This window comes from Sarcophilus harrisii, chromosome 2 (assembly GCF_902635505.1).
Source record: "Sarcophilus harrisii chromosome 2, mSarHar1.11, whole genome shotgun sequence".
Taxonomy (NCBI): domain Eukaryota; kingdom Metazoa; phylum Chordata; class Mammalia; order Dasyuromorphia; family Dasyuridae; genus Sarcophilus; species Sarcophilus harrisii.
The window spans coordinates 630,117,027-630,143,318 of record NC_045427.1 but is presented as its reverse complement, the minus strand read 5'-3'; the positions used below and the strand labels follow the sequence as shown (position 1 = coordinate 630,143,318).

At 49.9% G+C, this 26,292-nt stretch overlaps 1 protein-coding gene across 1 annotated transcript in view; it reads left to right on the top strand.

Annotated features, from left to right (window-relative positions):
* The window catches only part of ETFA (electron transfer flavoprotein subunit alpha), a 72,141-nt gene extending 50,931 nt beyond the window's left edge, over positions 1-21,210 (top strand). The window contains exons 10-12 of the mRNA XM_031956797.1: positions 14,800-14,865; positions 16,661-16,741; positions 20,932-21,210. Coding sequence (XP_031812657.1) covers positions 14,800-14,865; positions 16,661-16,741; positions 20,932-20,970 — 186 coding nt within the window. The 3' untranslated portion in view covers positions 20,971-21,210. The remainder of the gene's footprint in view (positions 1-14,799; positions 14,866-16,660; positions 16,742-20,931) is intronic.
* The last annotated feature ends 5,082 nt before the right edge of the window (positions 21,211-26,292 follow it).

Here is a 26,292-nt window from a genome sequence, read left to right as displayed (position 1 = left end):
ATTTTATTTGACAAAGATCTTAAAATAAACTAAGCATAACCTAGTTGTCTGACACGTTAGTGGGGGTGGGTGCTTCCAGTGTCTCCTAACCTGTCATTCATTCTTTTGTTCCCCTCTATTCAAATATTTCCAGTCATATGATTTGGAAATTGAAAGAAAGGAAAGGCTACTAAATGTGCTAAATAAAATTATTAATATATCTTTACTGTATTTAAATTTTTTATAATCGTCAGAAAGGAAACTATTATGGTGTATTCTGTCTTGTGCTGTTTTTTTAACATTAATTTTCATTTTCAGATATCTTCTTAATTTCTTCTTTTTATAGCTTTTCTAAGTGATCATTGTTAAAGTTTTTAAATGCTTAGGTCTTTTTCTTATTCTTTTAGCCTTTCCCCTAGTTTAACACACAGATCTTATTAAGTTTAGATTCATCGAAACAAGATGCTAATTGCAGCTGTCGCCTGGTTCTTCAGACTGCTCATCTGCATTTCTTTTTTTCTCCCTTTCTCACTTAGTGCTTATTAACGCCTTCATTTTCTAATTTCCCAAACATTCAGACTGTCTGTATCAAAACTATTAGGCTTTCTTTCCTAAGTTTGGGTGCCAATTGCAGCCTCTTTCTGACTTCATACATGGTTTAATGATTTGCAGTGGTCCCAACCATTTATCATTTGCCCCCCTCTATGTTGATGAGCTGCAAAAAACTCAAATTAGCCTGGCCTTCAGTGGCTCAGAGCTTTTCCAGATGGACAGTCCCTGTCAGTGTATGCTCCCTTGGAGTCCCCCTGGAGATGCCAGAATTGTGCTCATGCATGATGAGGAGAAGAGAAAGACTTCACTGGAGGTCCTGTAATCCACCCCTGGTGAAGTTCTCACACCTGCTGCCCATTGGTGTGGGGGATTGTGTTACGTTGCCCGGCTTTGTGGGTGTTTTAGTAACAGAGCAGCAGGTGCATCTGTAACTGTGAGGAGAGGCAACCTCATGGCAGTTGGTTGGCCAGATGGAGGAGAAGCACTGGGAAAATAAGGGTATAAGGGAAATTTGTTTTCTGAGTATCTCTTTAGAAAATTCACTCAAGTTGAAAAGTGTCCACGGGAGCAAACTTTGTGAAGCTATTTGTATGCAGCTGGGACTGAATTTACAGACCACCTTTCTCTGACTTGCTAAAAAGCTGAAGATTGACAACCCCTTTCATACTGCATTATCCAGTTTGGCTTTTAACTCCAGGAGAACTGTGTTCACAAATTGATGCTCTGTTCCTCTGGGGTTGGTGCAGAAGCATTAAATTGTACTAAAATATTCATATGTGAGTGCATTTAGCTGAAAGCAATTGATGTTCCCATTCCCAAGGGAGCCAAGAGAAATGCTGTATGGCCCTGCACTCTGGCAAACACCCTAAACACACTTCTTGAGGATAATTACATGGCCTGGATGATCAAAGCTCACACAGCTCAAGAGGATAAGAAGGAGGTAAAAATCTGGAGTGGATACACTGTTACTGAGGCATATGTGTGCTGTTCAGCTGTTGACTAACTTAGAATTTTAAAGCAGTTTTTCCTAGAGTGGGCCTATTGCTAACCAGGTTTTTTGGGGGATAATTCCATGAAAAAAAGGTTGATTTCAGAAGACCTATTCAATATGAGCAAGGTTCTTCCACTGACATTTCACTACATAAAGTTAGAATTTCTAGCCACCAAGAAGTCTTATTGAAATCTTTCTACATAAATATTATTCTAGCTAATATAATGATAAAGGACATGTCATATAGATTATCAGTTTAATTTAAAAGTTGGCATGGAAAATCATTAGTAGCCTATTGGGATGAAAATAATTGGGATAATAGATAACCCTCTGTTACCTGTGAAAGACACAAAATTCCTCGAACTATCTCCTATTAATGTCTAGCCCTTTTTTGAGGGGCTTCTTTTTTGCTACTATAATTTATTGTCTCATGCATGATTTCAGGTGTATTAAATAGGTATATGTCACAGGCATAGTATTAAGTAACGTGAGACTCTTGGAAGATCCAGTGTCTAGTCAATGAATAATTGGTAGCTTGGCATGTGTAACTGAAAGCATTCAGCCCAGGACCGAGGACAATAGCAAGGTGGTAAGGAACATCTCAGGAACCTTGTTTAACTGCCAGTTGGAGAAAGGCATTTGAAGACTGTTTATGGGGAGAGTTTGTCCCTGACTTACTGATTTGGAGACTGGTAGAAGTTGGCTTCAAATAGAATAAACGTCAAGTTTGAGAGAGGGAAGAGTTTCTTCTTGGTGTTAGATTTTCCTACAGCATCACTCTGACCCCAAACTTAAGCAGTTTCAAAGGGTTTTTAAGGAGATTTTGAAGCGCTTGAGCTGAACCTCAGGGCTCAGGTAGCTTGTTGGCTTTCAGGGCCTCCTTTGGACTGAGGTTTATTTATCTATTAATTTTAGATTAAATATGTAGAGGCTATTGGAGAGAACAGTGTGCATTCTGCAGTTTGGGGGAAGGGAAACAGTAAGGAGTAGGGAAGGGCCCCCTATCTGGGAAGTAGGAAAAAGCTGGGTTCTGGGCCTGGCTTTATTGCTGTTTCACTGGGTGACTCCCCTTTGCTGGTAAGTGGTATCCTCTATAAAATCAGGGTTTGGATGGATTTTGGAAGCCTCTTTTACCTTTCTGTGTACTCTGTTAAACCTCTTGCTGTGAAATCTTATCTGACCTTCTTTAAATGTAAATAAAGCCTTGGAAGAGTCTGAATTGTAATTGTTTTCATGCAGGGCAATTGATCCTCTAAATCAATTTTGTAAATATTGATTTTAATAAGACACTTGTATTTCCATAGATGCCCCTTTCCCCTTGTTTCACTTACAAGAAGTTTAAGAGACATTTTTCTTTTCTTTTCTTTTCTTTTTTGCTGAGGCAATTGGGGTAAGTTACTTGCCAGGGTGTAACTAGGAAATGTGAAGTGTCTGATGTTAGATTTGAACTCAGGTCCTCTTGACTTCAGGGCTGGTGCTTTATCTAAACACTGCGCCACCTAGCTGTCCCCAGGCATTTTTCTTAAATGGGAAAATTTTTGAGCCAAACTGAAATAAGTAATTAAATGGATAAATGCCAAAAAGACTAGCTAAAGTCGTGTGTTATTTGTAAAATGTTTTCTTTATAAATAGATTTCAGAGTATCACCAATCCTACAAAACTGACACTTGCAGTCAAAATACTTTCAGGTACTTAATGAAAAGCTGCCTCTTCTTCCTCTGATTTACTATATTGGTTTTGTGAATGAGAGCTCCCATTTTTATAGTCCTTCTATGTTTACAGAGTCCCTTTGTGATCACAGGGATGTTATTGCTCTGTAGAGGAGACTCCTGATGATGTTTTATCTGAAGTTAGTGTCAGAACCCAGACTAGGAACCCAGCTTTGCTGACCTCCAGACTGAGGAGGGGAGTAGTCCTTCATTGTCTCCACTTCCGACCCCTCAATCAGTCAGGAAACAATTTTGCTTTCCAGCCCTGTCTGTGAGGTCTTGCAGGAGACGAGTAGTATCTTTTATCTTAATCCTTGTGCTGGAGCAACTGAGCCAGCCAGTGCAGAGGATGACAAGAAGTTTACCCATGATAGGTGACAGTTTATCCCTAAGTTAACTCTAAGAAAAGTAGTTGCTTTTTGGTTTGTTGCTTGTATGCAAAAATTGTCAAGGATAAAGTGAATGTCTCCAAAGTTCTTTGAAGTCTTTGGACGGATGATACCAGGGAGAACTGAGAATACTGAACAGGTTAAAAACCAGCATCCAGTAGTTACCTCTTAGAGACCCACCTGTTTGGGTCTTTAGGTTTTAAAACAATAAAAATCCTTATCTAATTACTATAAAGATTATATGAGGTAAAAAGAATATTATTTGGATTTAAGTTGGCCATTCATCTGGTATGAAAGGCACTTCTCTCTTGATTACTTCTTTCCAACAAAAACAACAAAATGAAGCAAAACAAAAGCTACTCTGCTCTCCCGCCTGATCCTGTGAGATCTTCAGGTTTAAAACTGGAAGAGACTAGTCCACCTTGCTGATTCTACAGTCAACAAATGGAAGTCAGCAGATATTTATTTTAAAAAATGCTTTTTAGATTTTATTTATAATGGCCTTTTGTTTTTCAAAATACATACAAAGATGATTTTCAATATTTATCCTTGCAAAATCTTGTGTTCCATATTTTTCTCCCTTTTCCTCCCTCCTCCCTCCGCCTCCCCCCCCCCGATCCCGAGAGCAAGTATTCTGATATAGGTTAAATATGTACAATTCTTCTATGTATATTTCCACATTTCTCATGCTGCACAAGAAAAATCAGATCAAAAAGGAAAAAGAGGAAAAAATCAAGTGAAGAAACAACAACAAAGGTGAAAATACTATGCTTGATCCACGTTCAGATTCCATAATTCTCTCTCTGATTACAGAAAACTCTCTCCATCACACGTCTGTTGGAATGGGTCTGAATCACTTTATTATTGAAAAGAGCCATGTTGATCATCGCATAATCTTGTTGCTGCTATATTCAATGTTTTGGTTTTTTCTTTTGCTGAGGCAATTGGGGTAAGTGACTTGCCCAGGGTTACACAGTGTTAAGGGTCTGAGGTAAGATTTGAACTCAGGTCCTCCTGACTTACGGGCTGGTGTTCTATCCACTGAGCCACCTAGCTGCCCTTATACAATTTTTTTTTGCCAGCAGATATTTAATAAGCATTATGGGCTAGACTTATGGAGAAACTGAGACATGCTGAGAGGAAGTGACTTGGCCAATATCCCACAGGCTTGTTGTTTGCCATCGCAACGCCAACTTATGTTTGTTCCATGTAGTAGTTCTCAGGCCTGTCTTAAGTCTCATTTACAAGAGAGCTGAGTAATAAGTACCTAGACAGAATGTATGTTAAAATGGAACATGATTCTCTTAAGTTTTTGGTTAAAAAAAGGAACATGATTCTCTTAAGTCTTTGGTTGAAAGAAATGGGGCGTTATACTGTTCCACCACGAGCCTTTGATGGAAATACATTAGTCTTATAATTTTAGTGGAGGAATAGCATAGCACAACCAGTGACAGAGGAAAGGATACAGTTTTAATTGAAGGACATTGGCAGGTTGGAGACAATTTGAATTTAAGGGCTCTTGATAAATCTTGGGTGAGACTTTTGACTCAGTTTCCTAACATACAAAATGAGATCAGAGCTAGTGCGTGGCTGTTGTGAGGTGGTGCGTGTGAAGTTCTTTGTCAGCCTCTGTGTAAATCTGAGTTATTACTAGTAGTTATTGCTCAGATGGCAGCTGGGGTCAGGAAGCAGTGCCTTCAGAAGCAGACTCCCCCGGCTAGTCGTGCCCCAGGACTTCCTGGGATGATGAGACCAGGGCTATGGCACTGACTGACCCCATAACTCTGGGGTTCTACTTGGGCTTGGCTTTTGTGTGTTTGTGGATCCAAATGATCCTTTTGGGGCAAAGCCCTCTTGGTGTTGGAAGAGACAGAGGATTTACACTTGTGAGCCCTCTGGTAGGAAGACTCATCTCAGCCAGCCTAGGGACCCCCTTAACCCTATTTGCCTCATCTATCAAATGGGCTGGAGAAAGAAAAGGCAAACCGATGCAGTGTCTCTGCCAAGAAAACCAGATTACGAAGTCTGACACAGCTGAAAAGCTTCTGAAGGGGGCTGTGGCTTGTCTCCCAGGAAGGGCCGGCTTACGGGGGCTCTTGGTCTGCAGTACAGGTCATTTGGTCTTGGAGGGAACGACTGTGATTATTAATCCCCAGACTCTAGAGGAGGCAGGAAGAACTCTCTCCAGAGGCTAATTGGGGAATGTCTTCAGTACCATAGGCCTGTGCTGAGGGGAGCTGAGTGAGCGTCAGGCTCCCATCGGGGTGCTCCGGAGCTTGGCCGATAACCAGTGACGGTTTCTGTTGTCTTCGGTCTTCCTCCTTTCACTCTTGTGGGGTCACGTGCTGCCTTTCTTGAGAGCCAGGCCTGAGCAGGGACCTCTGTCCAGGGTGTGGTGTTTGCTTTCAAGGAAAATGCTTCTACCTCTTGTTTCAGATTCATTCTGGGGGTTGGGGCCCCGAGCAGAGGCCCTCAGGCCCCATGACAGGGCCCTGGAGGAGGTGAGGCTTGGGGAGCCTGCATTTGTGGCATTCCTCACTGACACATCAGGAGAAAACAAAGCAGTAAATCTGCAGGGTGGGGCCTCAGGCCATCTTCACGATGGGGAGCTCAGAGTTAACATACATGTGGATTCACTGAAGCAATTGCTGTAAACCTGGGAACAAAAATGACTCCTGAAAAATGGAATTTTTCCATGTAATCTTAGCATCATCTTGCTTAGGGATTGTTATTGAAGTTAAATCTGATAGAATAAAGTTCCAGCATCTCTCAATTACAAAAGGCCCCTCTATTGGTCACTTATTCCAGCTCTTGCCTGAAAAGGAGTCCCCTCTAAGAGCTCCCCCCTCTTTCCCAACCAGTGGTCATCCAACTTCCACTGGAAGCCTCCAGTTCTAAGAAAGCCCCTCTCGAGGTTGTGCCTCCTATTTGGGGGCAGCTCTCCTAAAAGCACCTCTTTGACTTACACGAACTGATGCTGAGTGAAATGAGCAGGACCAGGAGATCATTATATACTTCAACAACAATACTAGATGATGACCAGTTCTGATGGATCAGGCCATCCTCAGCAACAAGATCAACCAAATCATTTCTAATGGAGCAGTAATGAACTGAACCAGCTATACCCAGAAAAAGAACTCTGGGGGATGACTAAAAACCATTACATTGAATTCCCAATCCCTATATTTATGCACACCTGCATTTTTGATTTCCTTCACAAGCTAATTGTACAATAATTCAGAGTCTGATTCTTTTTGTACAGCAAAATAATGTTTTGGTCATGTATACTTATTATGTATCTAAGTTATATTTTAATATATTTAACATCTACTGGTCATCCTGCCATTTAGGGGAGGGGGTGGGGGGGTAAGAGGTGAAAAATTGGAACAAGAGGTTTGGCAATTGTTAATGCTGTAAAGTTACCCATGTATATATCCTGTAAATAAAAGGCTATTAAATAAAAAAAAAAAAAAAAAAAAAAAAAAAAAAAAAAAAAAAGCACCTCTTTGCCTGCTCCAGCTATTGCTCTTCTGTCCTCAGGGCCTGTCCCATGAGATGGACTCATGTCTTTGGTGTTGGCCATCACATCCCTCCCTGTGGGTCACAGCTTGGCAGCTCTGGGAGGCCGCAGGATCATGACTGAGGGGGTGGGTGAAGGGACTCGGCTGGGGGGCTGGCTCCAAGCTGGGCTGCAGACGCACTCCTCTGGGACCTCTTTCAAGTGGCCTTCTCTATTGCTGCAGGTCTTGGCTCTTCCATGTTCTCTTGTGATTTGGACTTTGGGCTTCTGTTCTGGCTTCAGTGGCTCGTGCCCTTTCACTCTGACCCTTCACTTTGTACCCCTGCTCCTGCCTAAAGGGGGCTTGACCTGCATCTTTTGGTTCTGACCCTGTTGCTTGCCTGGATCACTTCCTGAGATCCATCTTGTCTGATCTCATTCAGCTCCATTTCACTTAACAGACATTTACCCAATTTGTCCTAGGGGAACCCACAGTTTTCTGGCCTTTGCCCTTTGAGGAGGGTTCCAAAGCTAGAAGAGGGCTTACCTCTCTGCAGACCGGCTGGCCCTGGTATGAGCAGCCCCTTCTTTTTCAGATGAGAACTCAGCCTGATATTACCTGTATCACCTGCAAGCTCAGTATAGAGCTCATTTAGGCCAGGGATCAGCTAGCCAAGAGTGGTTTTTTGGCACATTTAAATAAAGTTTTATTGTATTTAAAAACCAATCCAAAACAAACCCTTGTGGGCTGTACAGATGGGGGCCTCCCAGACTCCCAATCTAGCCCAGTCTCCTTTTGTAGGAGAAAAAGGATTAAGGCCTAGAGCTGAGGTGGCTTGTCTAAAGTAGTAGGGGACAGAGACCACTTTGACCTTGACCTGACCTCTCGGCTGCAGTCGTGGTGCTCCTTCTGTTATCCTGCTTGGGGCAGGGTCTGACCACGGCCTGCCATCTTCAGAAGGATGCCCACCTCTAGGGTGCTTTAGACTGACCTAGGAAAGATCATTGTTTCCTCAGTTGAGCTGGAAGGGATCTTAGACACTCTCATCCGCACCCTTTTTTAACCAATGAAGAAATGGAATCCAGAGGGATAAGGGCTTGACTGAAAATCAGAATAGGAAGTGGGGGTTTTCTGTGACCCCAGCCCGCTACTTCCCATGACCACCCTTCCACGGGCTGCTAGCACGCCCTCTGTGTCACTGGGGCTCCTTCCCCAAAAGAAGAAAGCTGAAAAAACACATTTGGCCAATGGGGAAAACGGCGTGGCCTGAGCAGCAGAATGAAATATTTTCATAATATTAAGGTATGGCAGGAGTGCAGTAATTAGAAAATATAGTTGGGTTAATCTGTTTCACAGAGGGGCTCATTCATTTATTTGTTGGGATAAATTACAGCATTTAACTCCTAACCTGGCATTTGTCCTGGGTATACATATCATGTTTCAGCAGTAACAATTACTATTTGAGGTCGTGCCATTTTATGCCTCTGTAAAATAATAGGAGAACTCATTTTAAGTTCTGCTAAAATCCCATCCTGGCTGCCCATTATTTCTGAGCCTGTGGCCCAGGATCCTGATCTGTAATCATTTTTACTTTGGGAGTCTTGAAAGAAACTTGGTTTTTCTTGTTTCTGCCAAGCAATGAGGGCATGATAGCAGAGAAAGAACATTGCACTTGAAATCAGGAGACTCTCACTCTAGGCCAGGGCTTCTGAAATTTTTACCTGACTCTAGGTATACAAATCAAATGTTTACTGATAATATGTCATAAATTTATTTTAAAACAATTCTTGAGTATGTAATATAGATCTATAATTTTACCATTTATTAAAATGAAAATGAGTTTGCATACTAACGAGATGGATGTCCTTGTTTATTTTTACATAAAGAATTAAATCTTGGCGGGACATTGGATATCTTTTGCTATTGCCAAGTTTTTCATGGTCCCCCACATTCAGTTACACGACCCCCGGTGGGGTCACAACTCATGGTTTAAGAGGCTTTGCGCCAGGTGCCTAGATCAGGTCCTTCACCCGTCCAGCTCTCTGGCTTCCCATGAGCGGCGAGCGCTCACGCTGCCTCCCTCCCTGCACTTGAAGGAAAGCACCTTGGCAGCTGTCGCTTGCAGCGGATGTATGTGCTCTTGTTAAAGTTCGTCAGCAAGACGACAGGAACAGCGCTTTCTATGGAGAGATGACTGACACTGCTTTAGTTTGTGCATTGAATTGCTCCCATTTTAATGACTTTAATGCCTCATCTTCTATACTGAACTGTCCCCGGCCTAGAGTTGCTCCATTCCCAGAGCAGTGCCGAGTCCAGAAATGATGTTGTGAATTTGTTCAGGGAACTTCAGGCCACTTTCAAACCCCTGGGTCTGCTGTGTGTGCTCTGTGGCACGCCTGCAGTAGCCTCCCCACCTTCCCGGCGCAGTTCTTCCCTGGAAGGAGGAAGGTGAACTTAGGTGTGTTGTTGGGGAGGCACTCGTCGCTGCATTTCAGACCATGTGGTTCTCCGCATGTGCTCTTTGCACAGGTTTTATAAAGCGAACATTTTAACAAATGACTTTGTTGTTGTTGCTGCTGCTGAGGCAACTGGGGTTAAGTGACTTGCCAGGGTCACACGGCCAGGAAGTGTTGAGTGTCTGAGACTAGATTTGAACTCAGGTCCTCCTGACTTCAGGGCTGCTGCTCTACCCACTGTGCCACCTCGCTGCTCCCCCTCCCCCCAAATGACTTTTAAGAAGTAACAGCCATAATTCCTCTTTCCTGTAGCAAGGATTGTTATCTTCGTCTAGAGCTTCATCAAATGAAACTAAGGAGAGCGGAGGTACTTGTCAGATTCAGCTAGTCAGTAAGCATTTATTAAACACCACTGTATGCCAGGCACTGTGCTAAGTGCTAGAGATAGGAAGGCCAAACAGCCTCTGCCCTTCAGAAACTCACAGTCGGATGGAGGAGACAGAAAACCGGACAACCAGGCTGTGTCCAAGATAAAGGCTCCGGCCTTCAGGAGGATGGGCTTCCTCTGACGATGGGATATGGACGGAGAAGGTCAGCAGGAGGATCAGGGGCAGACAGAGCTAAGACTCCTCTCTGGGCCTGTTCAGCCCTCAGACCAGCTGGTGGGAACAAGCTCTGCTTTTTAATTCATTTGGCAAAATGATCCCAGAGAGGACGGGTCGGAAGGAAGGGTGCCCTTGGCCTGTGTGGCTTTTGGCGTTTCCTGTGCCAGTGTGAGAGGAGGGAAGGGGCTCGTGGGGGAGGGGGGATTTCGCCTTCCTGTGTCTCTCCCAGAGATGGAGACCCTGCTCTCCTCCGAGGCCGGGCCTTTGGCTGACTCGCTAAACTCGTGCTGCTGATTTTCCTTTTCTGTTGTTTGTCCCACTGAGCTTAAAACGGCCTCATTGATCTTGCTTTGAGCCGGCTCTCAGAAGGCTCTGGACACACAGGACTCACATCAATCTCTCTCCAGATCTGCCGTCAGCCCCTCACTGTCACAATTAACTGCCGTGTGCTTACAGGGAGGCTCTCTGTGGCGCCTGCTTCCCAGTATCTTGGATCTAAGACAAACACGGCGGCTAAAAACAACATGTCCAGGAGTGGGGTGGGCGGGAGCCGGCTCCCAAGGTCTTACTTTCTTTGTGAGGGGACTTGCCTGAGCGGTCTGGGATTAAGGGGAAGCTCCTCCCCCAAGAACGCCCCCCTCCCGCTCCCATTCTTCAGGTGAGTCTGGTTTGTGAAGCTTGGACCAGAACCCTTCCAAGTACTGTTGATTTTTCTCTTTACTAAGGATGCTTATGAGAAACAAAACCAGAGAAATGATATTAGAAGAACATCATTGGCTATAGGGCAAGAGCAGGGCAGACTGGGATCTTTGCTCTTAAGAGAAGGCAAAGATTTTGGATTTACCCACCTTTGCCCTTAGCCACTCCCTGTGCCAAAGGCCTTTCCACTGAACAATGGAAGGTTTTAAGAGAAGAAATCACATTTCCATGACTGCATTTTTCTAGTCCTTTTGACAGCTCTATTGTGGAGAAAAGCTCCGGACTCTCCTAGGCAGGGATCCTCCTGAGTGTGGGCCGGGAGCCCAGCCCAGAGCCTCCCTTCTTGGTCCTCCTCTTCCTCCTGCTCGCTTCTCTTCCCTCCCCCATACCTTTGCCTCCTCTTCTTTATCCCCACTAAGACCCCCCAGGATCCCCTCTTCCTCCTGATTGTTTCCTTTAATCCCACCTCCTTTTGAAGCCTTAATTGTTGTTCTCCACTCCAGCCACTCTCTCATTTTCTCTGCAAGCTCTTACTCTGTGTCTGATTTAGGAGGTAAGCTCCTCCGGGCAGGGATTGTCTGCTCAGGTTTATGAAGCCGCGTCTAAAGTGCTCCATAAATTAGCGTTTGCAGAGTGCTGTGTAAATGCTAATTATTATTATTGGATAACAAAAATGCTTTTTGAACCGTAAGCAAATCATCTCGAGTTGGGAGCTAATTGCCTGAATGTGTTTGAAAGACCCAAAGCTTTCCTCCTTTCCCCTGAAAGCCTGGGAGGGTTCGTCTGTCCAGAATCTGCCGTTTCAGCACTTACCGGGGGTGGGGCTGGGCTTAAATATTTGTGGAATAGCTTATTTTCAAACAGCAAACTGGAAATTGACCCTCTGAGTCTCTGAGACCTGTTGAAAGGTCCACAAGGGCCCCGGATCTTTGTGGAACACGCAGCCTTGATTCATTTTTGTTGTCCAGAATGGCCATTTCCCCCTCTGTGGGTGTTTGATATCAGAGTGAATTAGCAGGAGGGACTTTTAAAATATGATGAGTTTAAGGATTAAAAATATATGGCAGCGACTCTCTTAGGTTATGCTTGATTTTTAAAAATTGCTTTTAAAGACTAACTCTGGTTGGTGAGATTTGTCATGTGTGTCCATGTACGCCTGGGAGACACTCGTGCTATCTTCATGCCTGTGGGCCAGCCGCCCCTCATCACCTTTGCTTTAGTTTCCCTGACCTCGGACTCCACAGAAATCTCCCCTGGAGGCCTGTCCATTTTGCTCGTGTCTTACCTATCATTTGTGTATTTAGCGTATTGCCTGGCACACCCTCAGTGCTTAATAAATGCTTGGTGAATCGACTATGGATTAGTCTTCTTGGGGTCTGCCTTCCCTGAGACCCTCCTCTCCAAAAACGCCTCCCAGCACTCAGCAAATGGTTAGACCACCCTCAGTACCTTTGTAGCATTATGATGGCTTCTAGCTTGTGCTCTTCACAGCCTGGAGAACATCAAGTCCTCATTAGCAAATATTTATTGATTGAGTAACTGATTGACCTCTGTGCCCCAGTGAGCCTTACAGTAGGAAGGCTTCTTGAAGAACACACACTCCTTCCCTCCCCTCCCCCCTTCCTCCCTCTCTCTCTCTCTCTCTCTCTCTCTCTCTCTCTCTCTCCCTCCCTCCCTCCCTCCCTCCCTCTCTCTTTTTCTCCCTCTCTCTCCCCACTTCTCTCTCTCTTCCCCCTCTCCCTCTTCTTCTCCCTCCCTTTGTCCCTTTCTCCTTCCCTCCATCTCCTCCCTCCCTCCCCTTCCCCTCTCTCTCCTTCCTTCCCTCCCTCCCTCCTTCTCCCCCCCTCATCTATTTCTCTTTCTCTCCATTGAGGGGTAGCTCACTGTTCCTTCACACATCAGTTGCTATTACTGACTTTAGAGGGATTTGGGAGAGTAACAACATAGGAAGTTAATTCTTTTCAGGATTGTCTGTTTCCTTTTATAACAAAGTGGTTCCCTAGTGTCCTGGGACTCCTAGAATCATTGGCTTTCCAAAGTTCAAACCCACTGATATGCCCACAGTGCATAGGAGAAAATTATACATGTCAGAGTTATTATGAATTGGAGGGAGAAACCTTTCAGAGTCATTTTAAGTATGGAAATTGGAGGCCTAATTGAATAGGAGAGACTGGCCCCTCACATCCTCAGGTAGGTAGATGTAGTTGAAAAGGATCACAAAGGGAGTCGGCACATCCTTCTTTAAAGCTTCATGGTTTCAAACTCTCTCCTGTTCAGTGGGTCATGGGCATAGTGCAGAGGGAGCTGCAGGGGAGGCTGCTCATCTATTTGTCAGATAATGGAGGTTCCTTTGCCTTTAACTTCTAATAAACCGCCATGCTTTGGAGCCACCCTTATGTGCCGCTCACACTGTGGCAGGATTCTGGTATCTTTCGATAACTTAGTTTAGTTATGTGTTAGCTGCATCTTCTCCTTCACCCCCACGTTGTTGGTACAGTTGAAATGTGGTTGTAAATTTGGAGCTTAAAATATGGCCTTGTGACCCACATTTGCTAAAGTGTTTGTGGCAGCCCTTTTTGTAGTGGCAAGGAACTGGAGACTGAGGGGATGCCCATCAGTTGGAGAATGGCTGAATAAATTGTGGCATAGGAATGTTATGGAATATTATTGCTCAGCAATAATCAGCAGGATGATTTCGGAAAGGTCTGGAGAGACTTGCATGAGCTGATGCTGAGTGAAGTGAGCAGGACCAGGAGATCATTGTACACGGCGACAAGAAGATGTAATAATCAACTGTGATAAACTTGGCTCTTTTCAACAATGAGCTAATCCAGGCCATTTCTAATAGGCTTGTGATGGGAAGAGCCATCTGCTTCCAGAGAGAACTGTGGGGACTAAGTGTGGATCACAACATAGTATTTTTACTCTTTCTGTTGTTGTTTGCTTGATTTCTTTTTTCTTTCTCATTTTTCCCTTTTTGATCTGATTTTTTCTTGTGCAGCATGATAATTGTGGAAATATGTAAAGAATTGCACATGTTTCACCTACATTGTATTACTTGTCAAGGGGAAGGGAAAGGGAGGAAGGAAGGGAGAAAAATTTGGAATGCAGTTTTGCAAGGATGAATGTTGAAAATTATCTTCACATGTAGTTTGAAAAATAAAAAAGCTCCAGAAGAAGTGGCCTTGTTAGGCATAAGGGAAAAATTTAGTCTCTTGACTAAGTCCTTATGAAAAGAATCCTTGTTTTCTGTGAAGTTGCTTTTGATTTTAGCCTTTCCATATAGCTGATCTTAAAGTGCAGACCGAGAATGAGTTTGAGCTCCATCCTGCCAGGCAGGCTCGACTTTTCCTCTCCCCATCATTAGTAACCCATTTGTTGAAGCTGGGCTGAGGACACAGCACATAGAAGGAAGACTGGCAGTCTTCCTGGTCAGCGGGAACACCATGTGGAAAATGAACTCATCATGAGTGCCCGGGGAAGGGGAAGGGGAGGGTCCAAGCCTGGGCCTTGGGGCTCCCAGGGAAGGGGATCCCCTCCCCTAGGGCAGGTCGGCCCTTTCTGTGTTGCTTTTAGGCTTGGCCATTTGCGCAGACGCCCAGGCAATGTTCCTCAGAGCCCAGACTTGTCCCTTTCAGTCTGAGCCCCTTCCCCCTTTTCACTGTTTCCTAGAAATGCTTGTTTGTACTTACTTGTTTGTAGGTTCTCCCCCATTAGACAGTAAGCTCTTTGAGGGTAGACATTCTTTTGTATTTGGCACAGTGTCCGGAACACAGCAGGTGTTTAATAAATGCCCATGGACGGACTGACTACCCTGGCAGCAGCGTGCATCTCTTGCACAAGTATTAGTGTGAGTTCTGGGCTTTTGAAAATGTCTCATTGGGTCAGTGTCAATTAACGCTGCCACCGTTTGTCACAGGAGCTGTACATCGCCGTGGGCATATCAGGAGCCATCCAGCACCTAGCGGGGATGAAGGACAGCAAGGTACGTGACGGGGCGCTGACCTCCGGGGAGGGAGCGGGTCTCCGATGGTGGGTCTCTGGGGCAGGTTTCTCAGGTGGATTTCCCAGGTGGATCTCCGATGGTGGGCTCCTGGGGCGGATCCCTGATGGCGGGTTTCTCAGTGGCTTGTGTGAGTGGTTGATGTGTGAGACTTGTTGCTTTGAGACGTAGCTCGGAGCAGTAGAGCGATCCTTGCTTGAAGTACCACGTGTCTGTCTGACATGAGGCTGCGCCCCCAGACCCTGTTCTAGGCTGGAGGACCCGCTTCCTGCCTTCTGTGGGGTGGAAGCATTTGAGCCTGTTCTGATGAAGCACCGGGCCCCTGGGCTGGGCAGAGAGGGGCTCCTGCCCTTAGGGCGCAGACAGGGGCACACACACTTCCTGCTGATGAGGGGGCCGGGTCCAGCCCTTGGTGGTTCCCAAGGCGCCTCTGCACCTTCTATGAGCTTCCCAACACCTTGGGCTTGGGTCCCGTCACCTGCATTTTAAGATCAGACAGTGAGATGGCCTTTCTGACTCCCAGGTGGGACCTTCCCTCCTTCCTGCCTTATCCCGTCCACAGAGGCCTTTGGGCCCCCAACCTGTAGCTCAGGGTCAGGTGCTCTGAGAAGGGTTGGAGAGGAAGAGCTTCCCTTTAACTCGCTGCCCAGCTCGTGTCCAGGGGGTGGGGAGGACTGGATCGGATGTCCTCCTTCTGGAATGTGACATACTAATCCATGCATGACCAGGCATAATTTGGATTATGAACCGAGTCTCTCGGAGTCAGCGATGCCAACATGTGTGCATTCGCCTGCTCCCATGGAAGCCAGAAGTGTCATCTAACTTTAGCAGGCCCCATGTGGCCCTTGGTCTGGGCCCTCGGCTCGCCCTCGGTCTTTTCACAAAGCAACATTCATGTGGGGTTCTGGTCAAAGGTGGGCGACACAGCTACCTCTGGGTGTGACATGGGAAGGAGGGATGCCCTGGGATGGCTCTGACTGGCGAGGGGAGAATGGGCCCATTCACGGCAGCGCCCTTGCTCGATGGCAAGCGACACACGTGCAGAAGGTTTGCTAGCAATCAACTGCAGGGGGATGAGTCCTGTCGAAGACGTTTAGTCTGTAAAGTGTCGCAGACCGGGTGCTCTTTCCAGAATGTGCTTCGCTTCAGACACAACTCTGATTTATAATGAGAATTATGAACAGAGGCAGTTGTGGAGGGTGAAAGAATAGCCTTTTATTCTGGAAAAGTCAGACTGATCTTAGCGAGCCATCGGGTGCCTTAGTTATCTGCTATTTTAAGGATGAGACAATTGTGAAAGGAGAAAACAACTGAGAAAGAAGCTCAGACGTCCCTATTTCTGAAAAGGGGGCAAAGAAGGCATCCCCAGGAACAGATGCCCAGAAGGGGACAAATGCCTGGAAGGGGGAACAGGTCCCCATTTTGTGGAGGATGGGAGTGAATCAGAAACCTCGAGGGCCGCAGGATGCCCGTGAGCAGGAGCCGCTGCCTCCCCCCCTCCCTGGGCTCCCCCAGCATTACTTTGCTGACAGGGAGTCCCAGAGACAATCCTGGCGGGGGGTCCCATCTCACCAGAATCTGGGGGGCCCTGCCCAGGGCCAAGCTACAGCGGGGGAGGGGGGCTGGAGTTACAGCCAGGGCTTCCTGACCCCCACACTCAGCCCTCTGCCCACTGCAGGAAGGAGAAGGCCCCGAGACAGGAGGCAGGCGGCTCCCCTGGCCTCTCCCTGAGTGAGATGCGTGGTCAAGCTGGGCTTGCTCTTCTTTTGTCTTACAGACGATTGTGGCCATTAACAAGGACCCAGAGGCCCCGATTTTCCAGGTGGCAGATCTGGGAATCGTCGCAGATTTATTTAAGGTGAGTGGCCTTGGGGGGGAGTCAGCTTTCCTCGTCTCGCTGTGGAGGGGACATCTCCCGGGTCAGGGCATCTCCAGGGTTGGGGCATCTTGGTGTGGAGGGGACATCTCCATGGTTGGGGCGTCTCCCGGGTCAGGGAGTCTCTATGGTTGGGCCGCGGGGGCTGGCAGAACCTCATGGAATGTTTACAGCAGAATTGCTTTTCCCAAGTGTTTTCATTGGGGCCTGGCGCGCTCCGGGCGGAGCGCTGGGACAGGGCAGGCTTCGGCTTCTGCCTGCAGGAAGCTGACAGACCACGAGAGCTGGAGCGGGCCATGGAAGTCATTGACTTCAGACCACGTCGGGCGGGGGGGGGGGGCAAGGGGAGCAGTTCCCCCGAGTCACCCCCCACTGGCGGCAGAGCCCCAGTCTCCTTACTTCCCACTGCCGTAGTGGGAGACCCCATTCGGGGCAGGCAGCTCTTTGGGGCACTCATCGGGCCGAGTGCAGCGTGGAGCTGAGGCCTTCAGAGACCCCATGCTGCCCATTGCCCTCCGGGAACGCACCAACAGGTAACTGTCCCCCTGTAGGTGTCGGCACTTGCAACTCCTGACACCGCCCACTGCCACCTGCTTGGCCAGGCCTGGGGCTGCCTCCTGTGGCCCAGTGACTGCTGGCTGACAGCCGGCCTCTGATTCAGGGAGAAGCTTTGGTCAGGACGAAGGCTGGGTGGCCATGCTCGTGGGGGGTCACTCAGCCGTGGCTCCCGGCCGTGTCTTGGCCCGCCTATGAGTGGGGGGCTGCCGGCCCTGCTCGGCTCCTGGTTGTGTTGTTCCACAAGTGTTGGAGTCATGAGATTTTTGCTCTTCTCTGCAAGAGTTTTTGTTCTTTTTGGGGTAAAGTGAAATTGTCAGAGTGGAGGATTAGGAGACATTGGGTTCATTCCTGGAAAAAAGAGATGGAGTCAGACATTGGCTGCTGCTCACTCTGCAGTGCGAGGATGGGCAGGGCCTGGGGTGGGCCGAGGCGACCCCGTGTCATCTGTGCATCCTCAGTGGGGCATGAAGGCTGGCATTGTGCCTGTGCTGAGGTTGCTGAACCTAAATGACATCCCCTGGGAGCCTCCCCCCGCCTGGAATATGAGGAACAAGCAACCCTGGGAGCGTCGGCGCTCCGACAGCCCGGGGTGGGCCTGTGTGGGGTCGTGCTTGGGCAGGGCCGAGGGCTGCCATGGAGACTCCTGATGGATGCAGCCTGTTTGAACGGGAAAACGAGGCCGCAGCACAGCTGGGGGCCGGCAGCCAGATGCACCCCTCCTTCCCCAGCGGCAGGGAGAGGGTCAGGCTGTTGGGATCCACCTTCCGGCCCATGGCGGTCACTGCCGGGGTCTCCAGATGAGGGCAGAGACCTCACAAGACCATGGAGGGCCTGAGCTTGAATCCACAGCATAGGAACAAAGAGGACGTTTCCTCAGGGGGATGCGCTCCTTCTTCTCAGCTCAGAGGGTCCCAAGAATTGGCAGCAGAGCTCTGCCGGCCCTTGTGTGCCGCCCCTGTGAGCCCGATCCTGGGGGGCTTCCTCCAGTTGCCCCGAGTGGGTGCCCTTGGGGAGTCACCTCTGCTTTCACAAGGGACGCTTGTTGTTTGGGAAAAGCACAGACAGGCCTGCAGGCCCAAGGGACTCCGAGCTCGGCCCACCCGCAGTGGGCCCTGCCTGGAAGCCCGCTCTGGCTCTGGCCCCAGGGACACTGCACACATGCGGCTTGGCCTGAAAGCAGTTTCCACAACTGAACCGGGCTGGCCCTACTTAAAAGCACCACGAGACACCCGCCTCCTCCATCTGCCCCCGGATACTTACTCTGGAGGGACTGCATTGTCTCCGGCTCCCTCCTTTTGTAGACAGGGACGAGGCCTGGGGGCTCCAAGAGCCTGCTGGGGCTGGGCCGGAATCTGTCCTCAGGACCCGTAACAGTGGGCGTGGAACCTCCTATAGGGGTTCTGGTTGGGAACTGACTCTTGCTTGGCTGGTGAGGCCCCCACCCATGCTCAGGGCCTCAGGACGAGGCTTCACAAAAGGCTCATGCCCCCCGCCCCCCAGCCCCCTCACACCCACCAAGACGTTTAAATGACAAGAAGATCAGTGGATCCCGGGAGCTGTCACTTCTCCAGCACAGCCACATTTGTGCGCTCGCTTACACTGACCCAGGAGAGGGCCGGGCTCCTGGTGCAGTTTTCAGATACAGAAACGGGGGCTAATGGGGCCAGAGGGGCCCTGACCCATCCAGCACCGCCTCTTGGCGCCCAGAGGGGTTTGGGCTTTTAAAATGCCTTTTTAAATGATGAATTTCAATATCATTTTCTTTTCCCCAAGTCAGCGGGGCAGAGCTCCTCTGGTTCTAGTAATGCCCATCCAGGAGAGGCAGAGGGAAACAAGTTAGTTTCTGCACGTGCGCGCACACACACACACACACACACACGCACACATGCACACACGCACACACACCCGCATGTGCTTTTACAGAAGGGGCTCCATCAGGCTCACCATGAAGCCGTGCCAGCCTTGGGCACTGGCGCCTGCAGGGGGATCTGTGTCGGGCCGTGGGATTGCTCCGAGAGCCCCCAGCCGTCCCCAGAAGCTGTGCCAGCACTTAGTGCTCTCCCTGAGTGAGCGCCGCCCGCCCGCGCCAACGTGGGCTTCCAGGGAGCCAGAGACAAAGCGACATTTGCAACAAACAACATGTCGACAATTTCCTTAATAAATTTTGTACGAACGCATTACTTCCACCTGCTGGAAATGCAGCTCTCTTCAATAATTGAGAACCTCCTCACCGGGGGCGAGTTCAGGGGGGATCTTTGTGAGCCAGGGCGGCCACAGCCCTCACAAAGACGAGGTAACTGATAGGGAGCCGCCAGGCCGCGTCCCGGGCCCCCCGCTGCCCCCGGCTCCTCCCTGTGCCAGGCCCGGCGCGGAGCCCCCAGACCCAGGCGCTCGGGTTGCAGCAGTGGGCTCTGCGGCAGGCCAGGGCCTTCTGCCCTATGGTCCCCAGCAGCCTGAGGCCGTGAGCGCCCGGCCTGGCAGCCCAAAGGTCTGGTTTCAGGCCCAGGCCCTGCTGCTTGTGTGGCCTGGGACCAGACGTTTCCCCTCTGGGGCCCTTTCCGCTTAGCTTCTGCCCCCAGAGCAGGGGATGCAGGGTTAGTAGTGACGTGGAGCCTCGTCCGCAAGGGCCGCCTGAGGTCACTGGTGATGGAGCTGCTTTTGGGGTCAGACCTACAGAAGGCGAGTTCTGGCCTCCTGAGGGTCGGTGTGAGCTTGTTTCTGAGTCTCAGCTCCCGGAGCTGTGGGAGGTGCCTTGGGGCGGGTGCTTTCTCTCAGGTTTGTTCTGTCGGGATGTGCGGGGGGAGCTGCCTTTAAGGTGTCCGTGGCTGACAGATCGCTTAGTTTTGGGACGAGCAGCCTCCCTCCCACGAGTGTCACGGGGCAGCGTCTGGTGTGCGGCCTCTCCTCTGGGCCAGGAAGGGGCGGGGCCCCCAGCACGGCTGCATGGACAGCCAAGGTGGCCTTGGGACCCCGGCTCCCCCAGTCAGCCGGCAGTTTGGGGCGCCCCAGGGGCCTTCTCTGCAGGTCCTCCCTGTGCCTCCTTTTTGGCCTCTGCTCCCCGGCCTGCCAGCTCGCTTACCCTCCAGGGGCGGCGGCTGGGGGCATGTGCCAGGGAGGGACACCCTTCCAGCCCTTATCCCCCTGCCTTGGCCCACTTAGTGGGGAGGGCGCCTCCTCCCTGTGGCCTTCCCCCACCCCACCCCCCTTTCTTGAGCACTGATTGTAGGTTTTTTGGTGACCCTGAGGGTTTGGCATGCAGCAGGTGCTTAATAAGTGTTTGCAGCATTGAGTCATTGCTTCTGATAGCTACGAGTGCTGCCTGGGAGACTCTGGGGCTGCAGCTTTGAGGTGTGACTAGTGCAAGCTGCGGGAAGCCGGAGCCTGGGTGTGCCTGGGTGGTCTCTGCGCGGACACGGCCTAGAGAGGAAGGGCTTCTTGCGCACGATTTCTTCTCCAGCCCCTTGGTCTGGCAGAGCCCGGGAGCCCCGCACTGCTGCCCCGGGAGGCTCTGGCCTGGCTGGGAAGGGGCGGGCAGCAGGGCCCTGCCCTGGGCTCTCGGAGACACCGGCCTCGTCGCCTGTTGGCTCTGAGCTCCCGTTGGGGTTTTTTTGCAGGTCGTTCCTGAGATGACCGAGATCCTGAAGAAGAAATGACGAAGCTGCCAGAGGTCGTGCTTTGAGAGGCAGTTACCCAGGTCACAGAATCCATCAGTGTGGCAGGTGCCGCGGGAAGCTTGGACAGCCGATTTCAGACAATTTAAAAAATTCTCTGAGGTGCCAGAATGTCTTCGGTGGGAAGACCCACGTTTTCTGTTCATTCTTGGTCCCAAACCTCATCAATTTTGAATGTTTTCTAATTCTCCAATAAAACCGATAATAATCAGCCTGACACTGAGACGCCTTTCGGGCTTTGGCTTTCAAGAAGTCCGACCTGAGCCTTTGGGGAGATGGGCAAGGGGACGGCTGGCTTTGCTTAATGGTCAGAGCCGTGTGCCCACGTCCCCCTGCCCCGTGCACACGTACGTGCACGCACACACACACACACACACACACTCCCCAGCCTGTCTGCGGGACCCTGGAGTCCTTGCTCTGACCTTAGTGGTGTTATTGGGACCTCAAGAGGAGCCTCCCCTGCTCTCTCCGAACGTGGCTCAGCTGCTCCAGGACAGGGCAGTGCCAGGCCGGGGCGGCACGTAAGTTCATCCCGCTGCCCCGGGCAGCTGCCCTCTGAGGCCCCGGGGACGTCACAGGTCCCGGGCCGCATGGCTCGTGTTGGGCCAATGACCTATGTGACGTCCTCCTTCCCCCAGCCCTTAGGAAAACTAGGGGGTGGGTTTTATTATTTCCAGTCTGCAGATGGGGAAACTGAGGCCCAGGACTGGTCTGACCCAGCGGGCATAGGGCACAATCAGGGCTCAGGATGGCACAGGGCAGCACCAAGGGAGAAAGGGCTGAGGAGGGCACAGCTCGACCCCGAAGCCTGCCCAGGCTCTGAGAATGGACCAAGATGCACTGGGGGCTTTGGCACCTTGGGTTAGCTTAGAACCCTCTGTGCCCGCTCAGGAGAGGGAGCAGCCGGAGCCCCATGGACCGCTGCTGGGGCCAGATATTTTGGTGCTTCATGAATGTTTAAAACGTTGTTTGGAGAAGGCACTGGCTTCTTGCTCCCCCAAGGTGTGTTCTGCAGCTCCCACGAGGAGTCGGGCCTTGGTTATTTTGGCAGCCCCGTGCCCCGGCCCCCCTCCCCCATCCCCCTCGGTCCCTACAGGTCCAGGCCCAGGTGGGCCCGCTCCTGTCCGGCCCCTCCCCCTCGTCCGCTCCCCAGTGCCAGGCTGTGTGTCAGCCCCACTTCAGTCAGCCCCTGGTCGATGCCACCCTTCACAAGCCTCATGTGCCTGAGGCTGCCCCAGGCCCCTGTGCTTCTCCCTCCTGGGCCGCCCCAGTAAAGCCCCTTTGTGGAGTCAAAGAATCCGCCAGATGTCCCCCCCTCCAATCCCTCACACCTCGAAGCTCCGAGTCTCCCCTCCGGCTTTAACCTAAGAATCGGGGGTCTCAGGACCTGGCTCGGCACCGCCTCCGGCCCGAGGCTGCCCCCGTGCCTCCCTCGCCTGTGATGGGCTTGGGTCCGGTTTCCCGATGCTCCCCCGGCCAGTCACCAGCCCCCGCCGACCGCCTGGCCAGGCCCTCTGCCTCTGTTTCCTCCGGCTCCCGCCCCCGGCTGGTTTCTCCTTTCTCCCTGAGGCGTCCCCCAAAGTCGTCGGTTCGGTGGCTCCTCTGCTCATGGCTAAACCACCAACTCCGGCTTTGGGGGCCCCTAGAGGGCAAGGCCAGAGTTCGAATCCTGCCTCGGATCAGGGCACAGCCTGTTGGCCTCAGTGTTCTTGTCTCTAAGCTGGGCACAATGACATCTGCAAAGCCTTTATTATTAACGTTGTTTGGGATCCTCCCCCAGCTCCTTTTGGCTTCATCCCCAAAGTCCGGCCCTGCGGGGTGGGAGCACCAGCTCCGCCTCCCACACAGAATTCTGCAATGGTGTCTTCCGCCCCTGGCCCGCCGACCCTCCCTCTGCCCCCGGGCTCCCAGAAAGCCTTTCCCCCGTGCTCCCCTCTCTGCCCTCCCCCCCCCCAGCGCCTCGGGCCTTGTCCTGTGTATTTACAGTGAGGTGGCGGCCCCCAGTAGCCTGTAAGCTCGGAGGCAGGAACCATTTGTCCCACCTTTGTCCTTGTATTCCCTGTGCCTACAACAGTGCCTTGCTCACAGGAAGCGCCTAATAAATGCTTGTTGAATTGAACTTAATGTTCTCATCTGTTCTGGGACGGGGGAGGCTGCTGGTGCTGGTGCGAAATGAGGAGCCGCTGGTGGGAGAAACAGGTCAGGGCCACAAAGGGAGCAGATGGATCTATCTGGAGTAAAGGTTGCCGGGCCAGCGTCAGAGCATCCCTCAGAGCATCGGTCCGAAGTGAAGGTCGGGGTGAGCGGGGGTACAGAGGAAAAGCAGGGGGGTCCCAGGGCCTGAGGAAGGAGTGGGGGCCCTGGTGGGGGGCCCAGGAAGCTGGACGGACAAGGAGACCTTTTATTGTTTTTATAAAACTTTTTTGCTTTTCAAAATCCGTGCAAAGACAGTTTTCAGCAAAACCCTTACAGATTCTGGTGTTCTAAACTTCCCTCTCTTCTCCTCCCTTCCCTCGACAGCAAGTACTCCAATAGAGGCTAAACATGTGCAGTTCTTTTAAACATATTTCCCCATTTGCACAAGAAAAATCAGTTCAAAAGGGAAAAAAAACAAGAAAGAAAAAAATTAAGGAAAACAACAAAAAAGTGAAAATATTATGCTTTGATCCACATCCAGTCCCCATAATCCTCTCTCTGAGTGCAGATGCTCTCTCCATCACAAAGCTATTGGAACTGGCGTGAATCACCTCATTGTTGGAAAGAGCTGGGTCCATCACAATTGACCATTGCATAGTCTTCTTGTTGCTGTGTACAATGATCTCCTGGTTCTGCTCATTTCTCTCAGCATCAGTTCCTGTCAGTCTCTCCAGGCCTTTCTGAAATCCTCCTGCTGGTCATTTCTTACAGAACAATAATATTCCATAACATTCATATAGCACAATTTATTCAGCCATTCTCCGACTGATGGGCACCCACTCAGTGTCCAGTTTCTGCCACTACAAAGAGACCTGCCACAAACATTTCCCTCCTTTAAAATTTCCTTGAGATAGAAATACACAATTTCTATATTTATTATATAAGCTCGGTAGAAACACTGCTGGATTAAAGGATGTGCATGGTTTTATGGCCCTTTGGGTGTATTTCCACACTGTTCTCCAGGATAGTTGGATCAGCTCACAACTCCACCCACAATGCACCAGTGCCCCAGTTTTCCCACATCCCCTCCAACATTCATCATTATCTTTTCCTATCATCTCAGCCCATCTGAGAGGTGTGTAGTGATATCTCAGAGTTGTCTTGATTTACTTTTTTCTAATCAATAATGACTTGGGAGTATTTTTTCAGATGACTAGAAAAATGGCTTTAATTTCTTTGTCTGAGAATTGTTCATATCCTTTGACCATTTATCAATTGGGGCTTGTATTCTCCTAAATTTGCGTCATTGTTGTATAGTCTAGAAATGAGGCCTTTATCTGAAAGACTGACTTTCCCCCAGTTTTCTGCTTCCCTTCTAATCTTAGCTTTGATTTTATTTGTACGAATCCTTTTTTACTTCATTATAATCAAAACTATCCATTTTGCCTTTCATAATCTCTAGTTCTTTGGCTGTAAATTCCTCCCTTCAGGCAGGAGATCTTGAATCTGAATCGTGCTGTGTGAGATCCTGGATAAGTGCTAACTTTGCTCACCTGCGAGCTGGAGAGAAGGCAGGACCTGCACTCACCGGGTGTGTGCACAAAATGCGCTTTATAAAACCTGAGGTGGGTTACTGAGAGTTCCGGAGCCGAGGCCGAGAAAATCAGGAGCAACTGGAGAACGGGTGTAAAATGTAACGGGGCAGGACATGGTTAACCGAGATGGGCAGAGGCTGGGAAGCTTTTATGTGTTTCCAGTTAGAGATGCAGCCAATCCCCAGGTGGGACTGGAGGTGAAGCGCAGTGGGAACCTCACTGGATTGAGGAGTGATGTGAGGGAACCGAGGTGGGGGCAGATGTACATTGGGAGGAGAAATCCCACGGAAGCCGGGTGTCCCGTGGAAGCCTTGGCCCACGCTGCCTGAAAGCCGACTCTCTGCAGGATCCCCATCAAATATCCCCGGGAAGAAGGCCCCGTCAAATCAAATCCCATCTTGAACATTAGGGCAGATTAACTGCACAGATCCTCTGCTGGTTAAAGGCTGCTAAGGGAAGGTGCCATATTAACCCTCCTTCTCAGGCCTAGTCCCGTCTCCCTCCCCACAGCTTCCTGTTGACCCCTGAGACCCTTTGGATTTCCCTATTTTCCAGGCCACCCTAACCCGGTTCACCCATGACTTAACCAGGGGTCCTCAAACTACGGTCCGCGGGCCAAATGCGGCAGCTGAGGACATTTATCCCCCTCACCCAGGGCTATGAAGTTTCTTTATTTAAAGGCCCACAAAACGAAGTTTTCGTTTTTACTCTAGTCCGGCCCTCCAACAGTCGGAGGGACAGTGAACTGGCCCCTCATTTAAAAAGTTTGAGGACCCCTGACTTAACCTCTTCTTTCTTGTCCACAAATTTTTTAACCATCGACCCTTCCCGTTAGTCCTTCTGAAGACGCCAAATTCCTCCCAATTCTCTCACTGTCTCTAGACTATTCCTCTCTCATTATCCTTCCACTATCCCTCTCTCTCCTTTTGAAATCCTCCTAATCTGCATGTACCACCTTCTCCTGGGGCTGGATATGACGCTCCAGATCTCCATTTCACTTCAGGCACACAATGAAATAGGCATCTCTCTAATTTGGTTTTCTCTTGGTCTTGTACCTCTTTGAAGCACTAATGGCCAGGGGTCCTCAAACTTTTTAACTAGGGGCCAGTTCATTGTCCCTCAGACTGGTGGAGGGCCGGACTAGAGTAAAAACAAAAACTTCGTTTTGCGGGCCTTTAAATAAAGAAACTTCCTAGCCCTGGGTGAGGGGGATAATAGACCTCTGCAGCAGCATCTGGCCCGGGGCCGTAGTTTGAGGACCCCTGGTAGCCCTTTGAAGGCCGCTCTGGGCTCAGTCTCCTGTCCTCTGTCTCCCCTGTTCTCACTAAACTTGGTCTTCATGCTTAGAGTGCCTGCGATCCTTCACCACTCCTGCCTCGGTCCTGGCTTGGCCATTCATCCCATTCTGGCCCCGCTCGTTTCCCATGCAGCCCAGACCCAGTGGTTGCTACTTGGGTGCTGATCTTAATAAAAAACACAAGTCTGTCTCTCCTCCCCCCTGGCAAAGCTCAGGATCAAAAATGGATTCCATTCCTAGCCTTGCCTCCGGATCCTCATTGGGAGCCAGACTAGA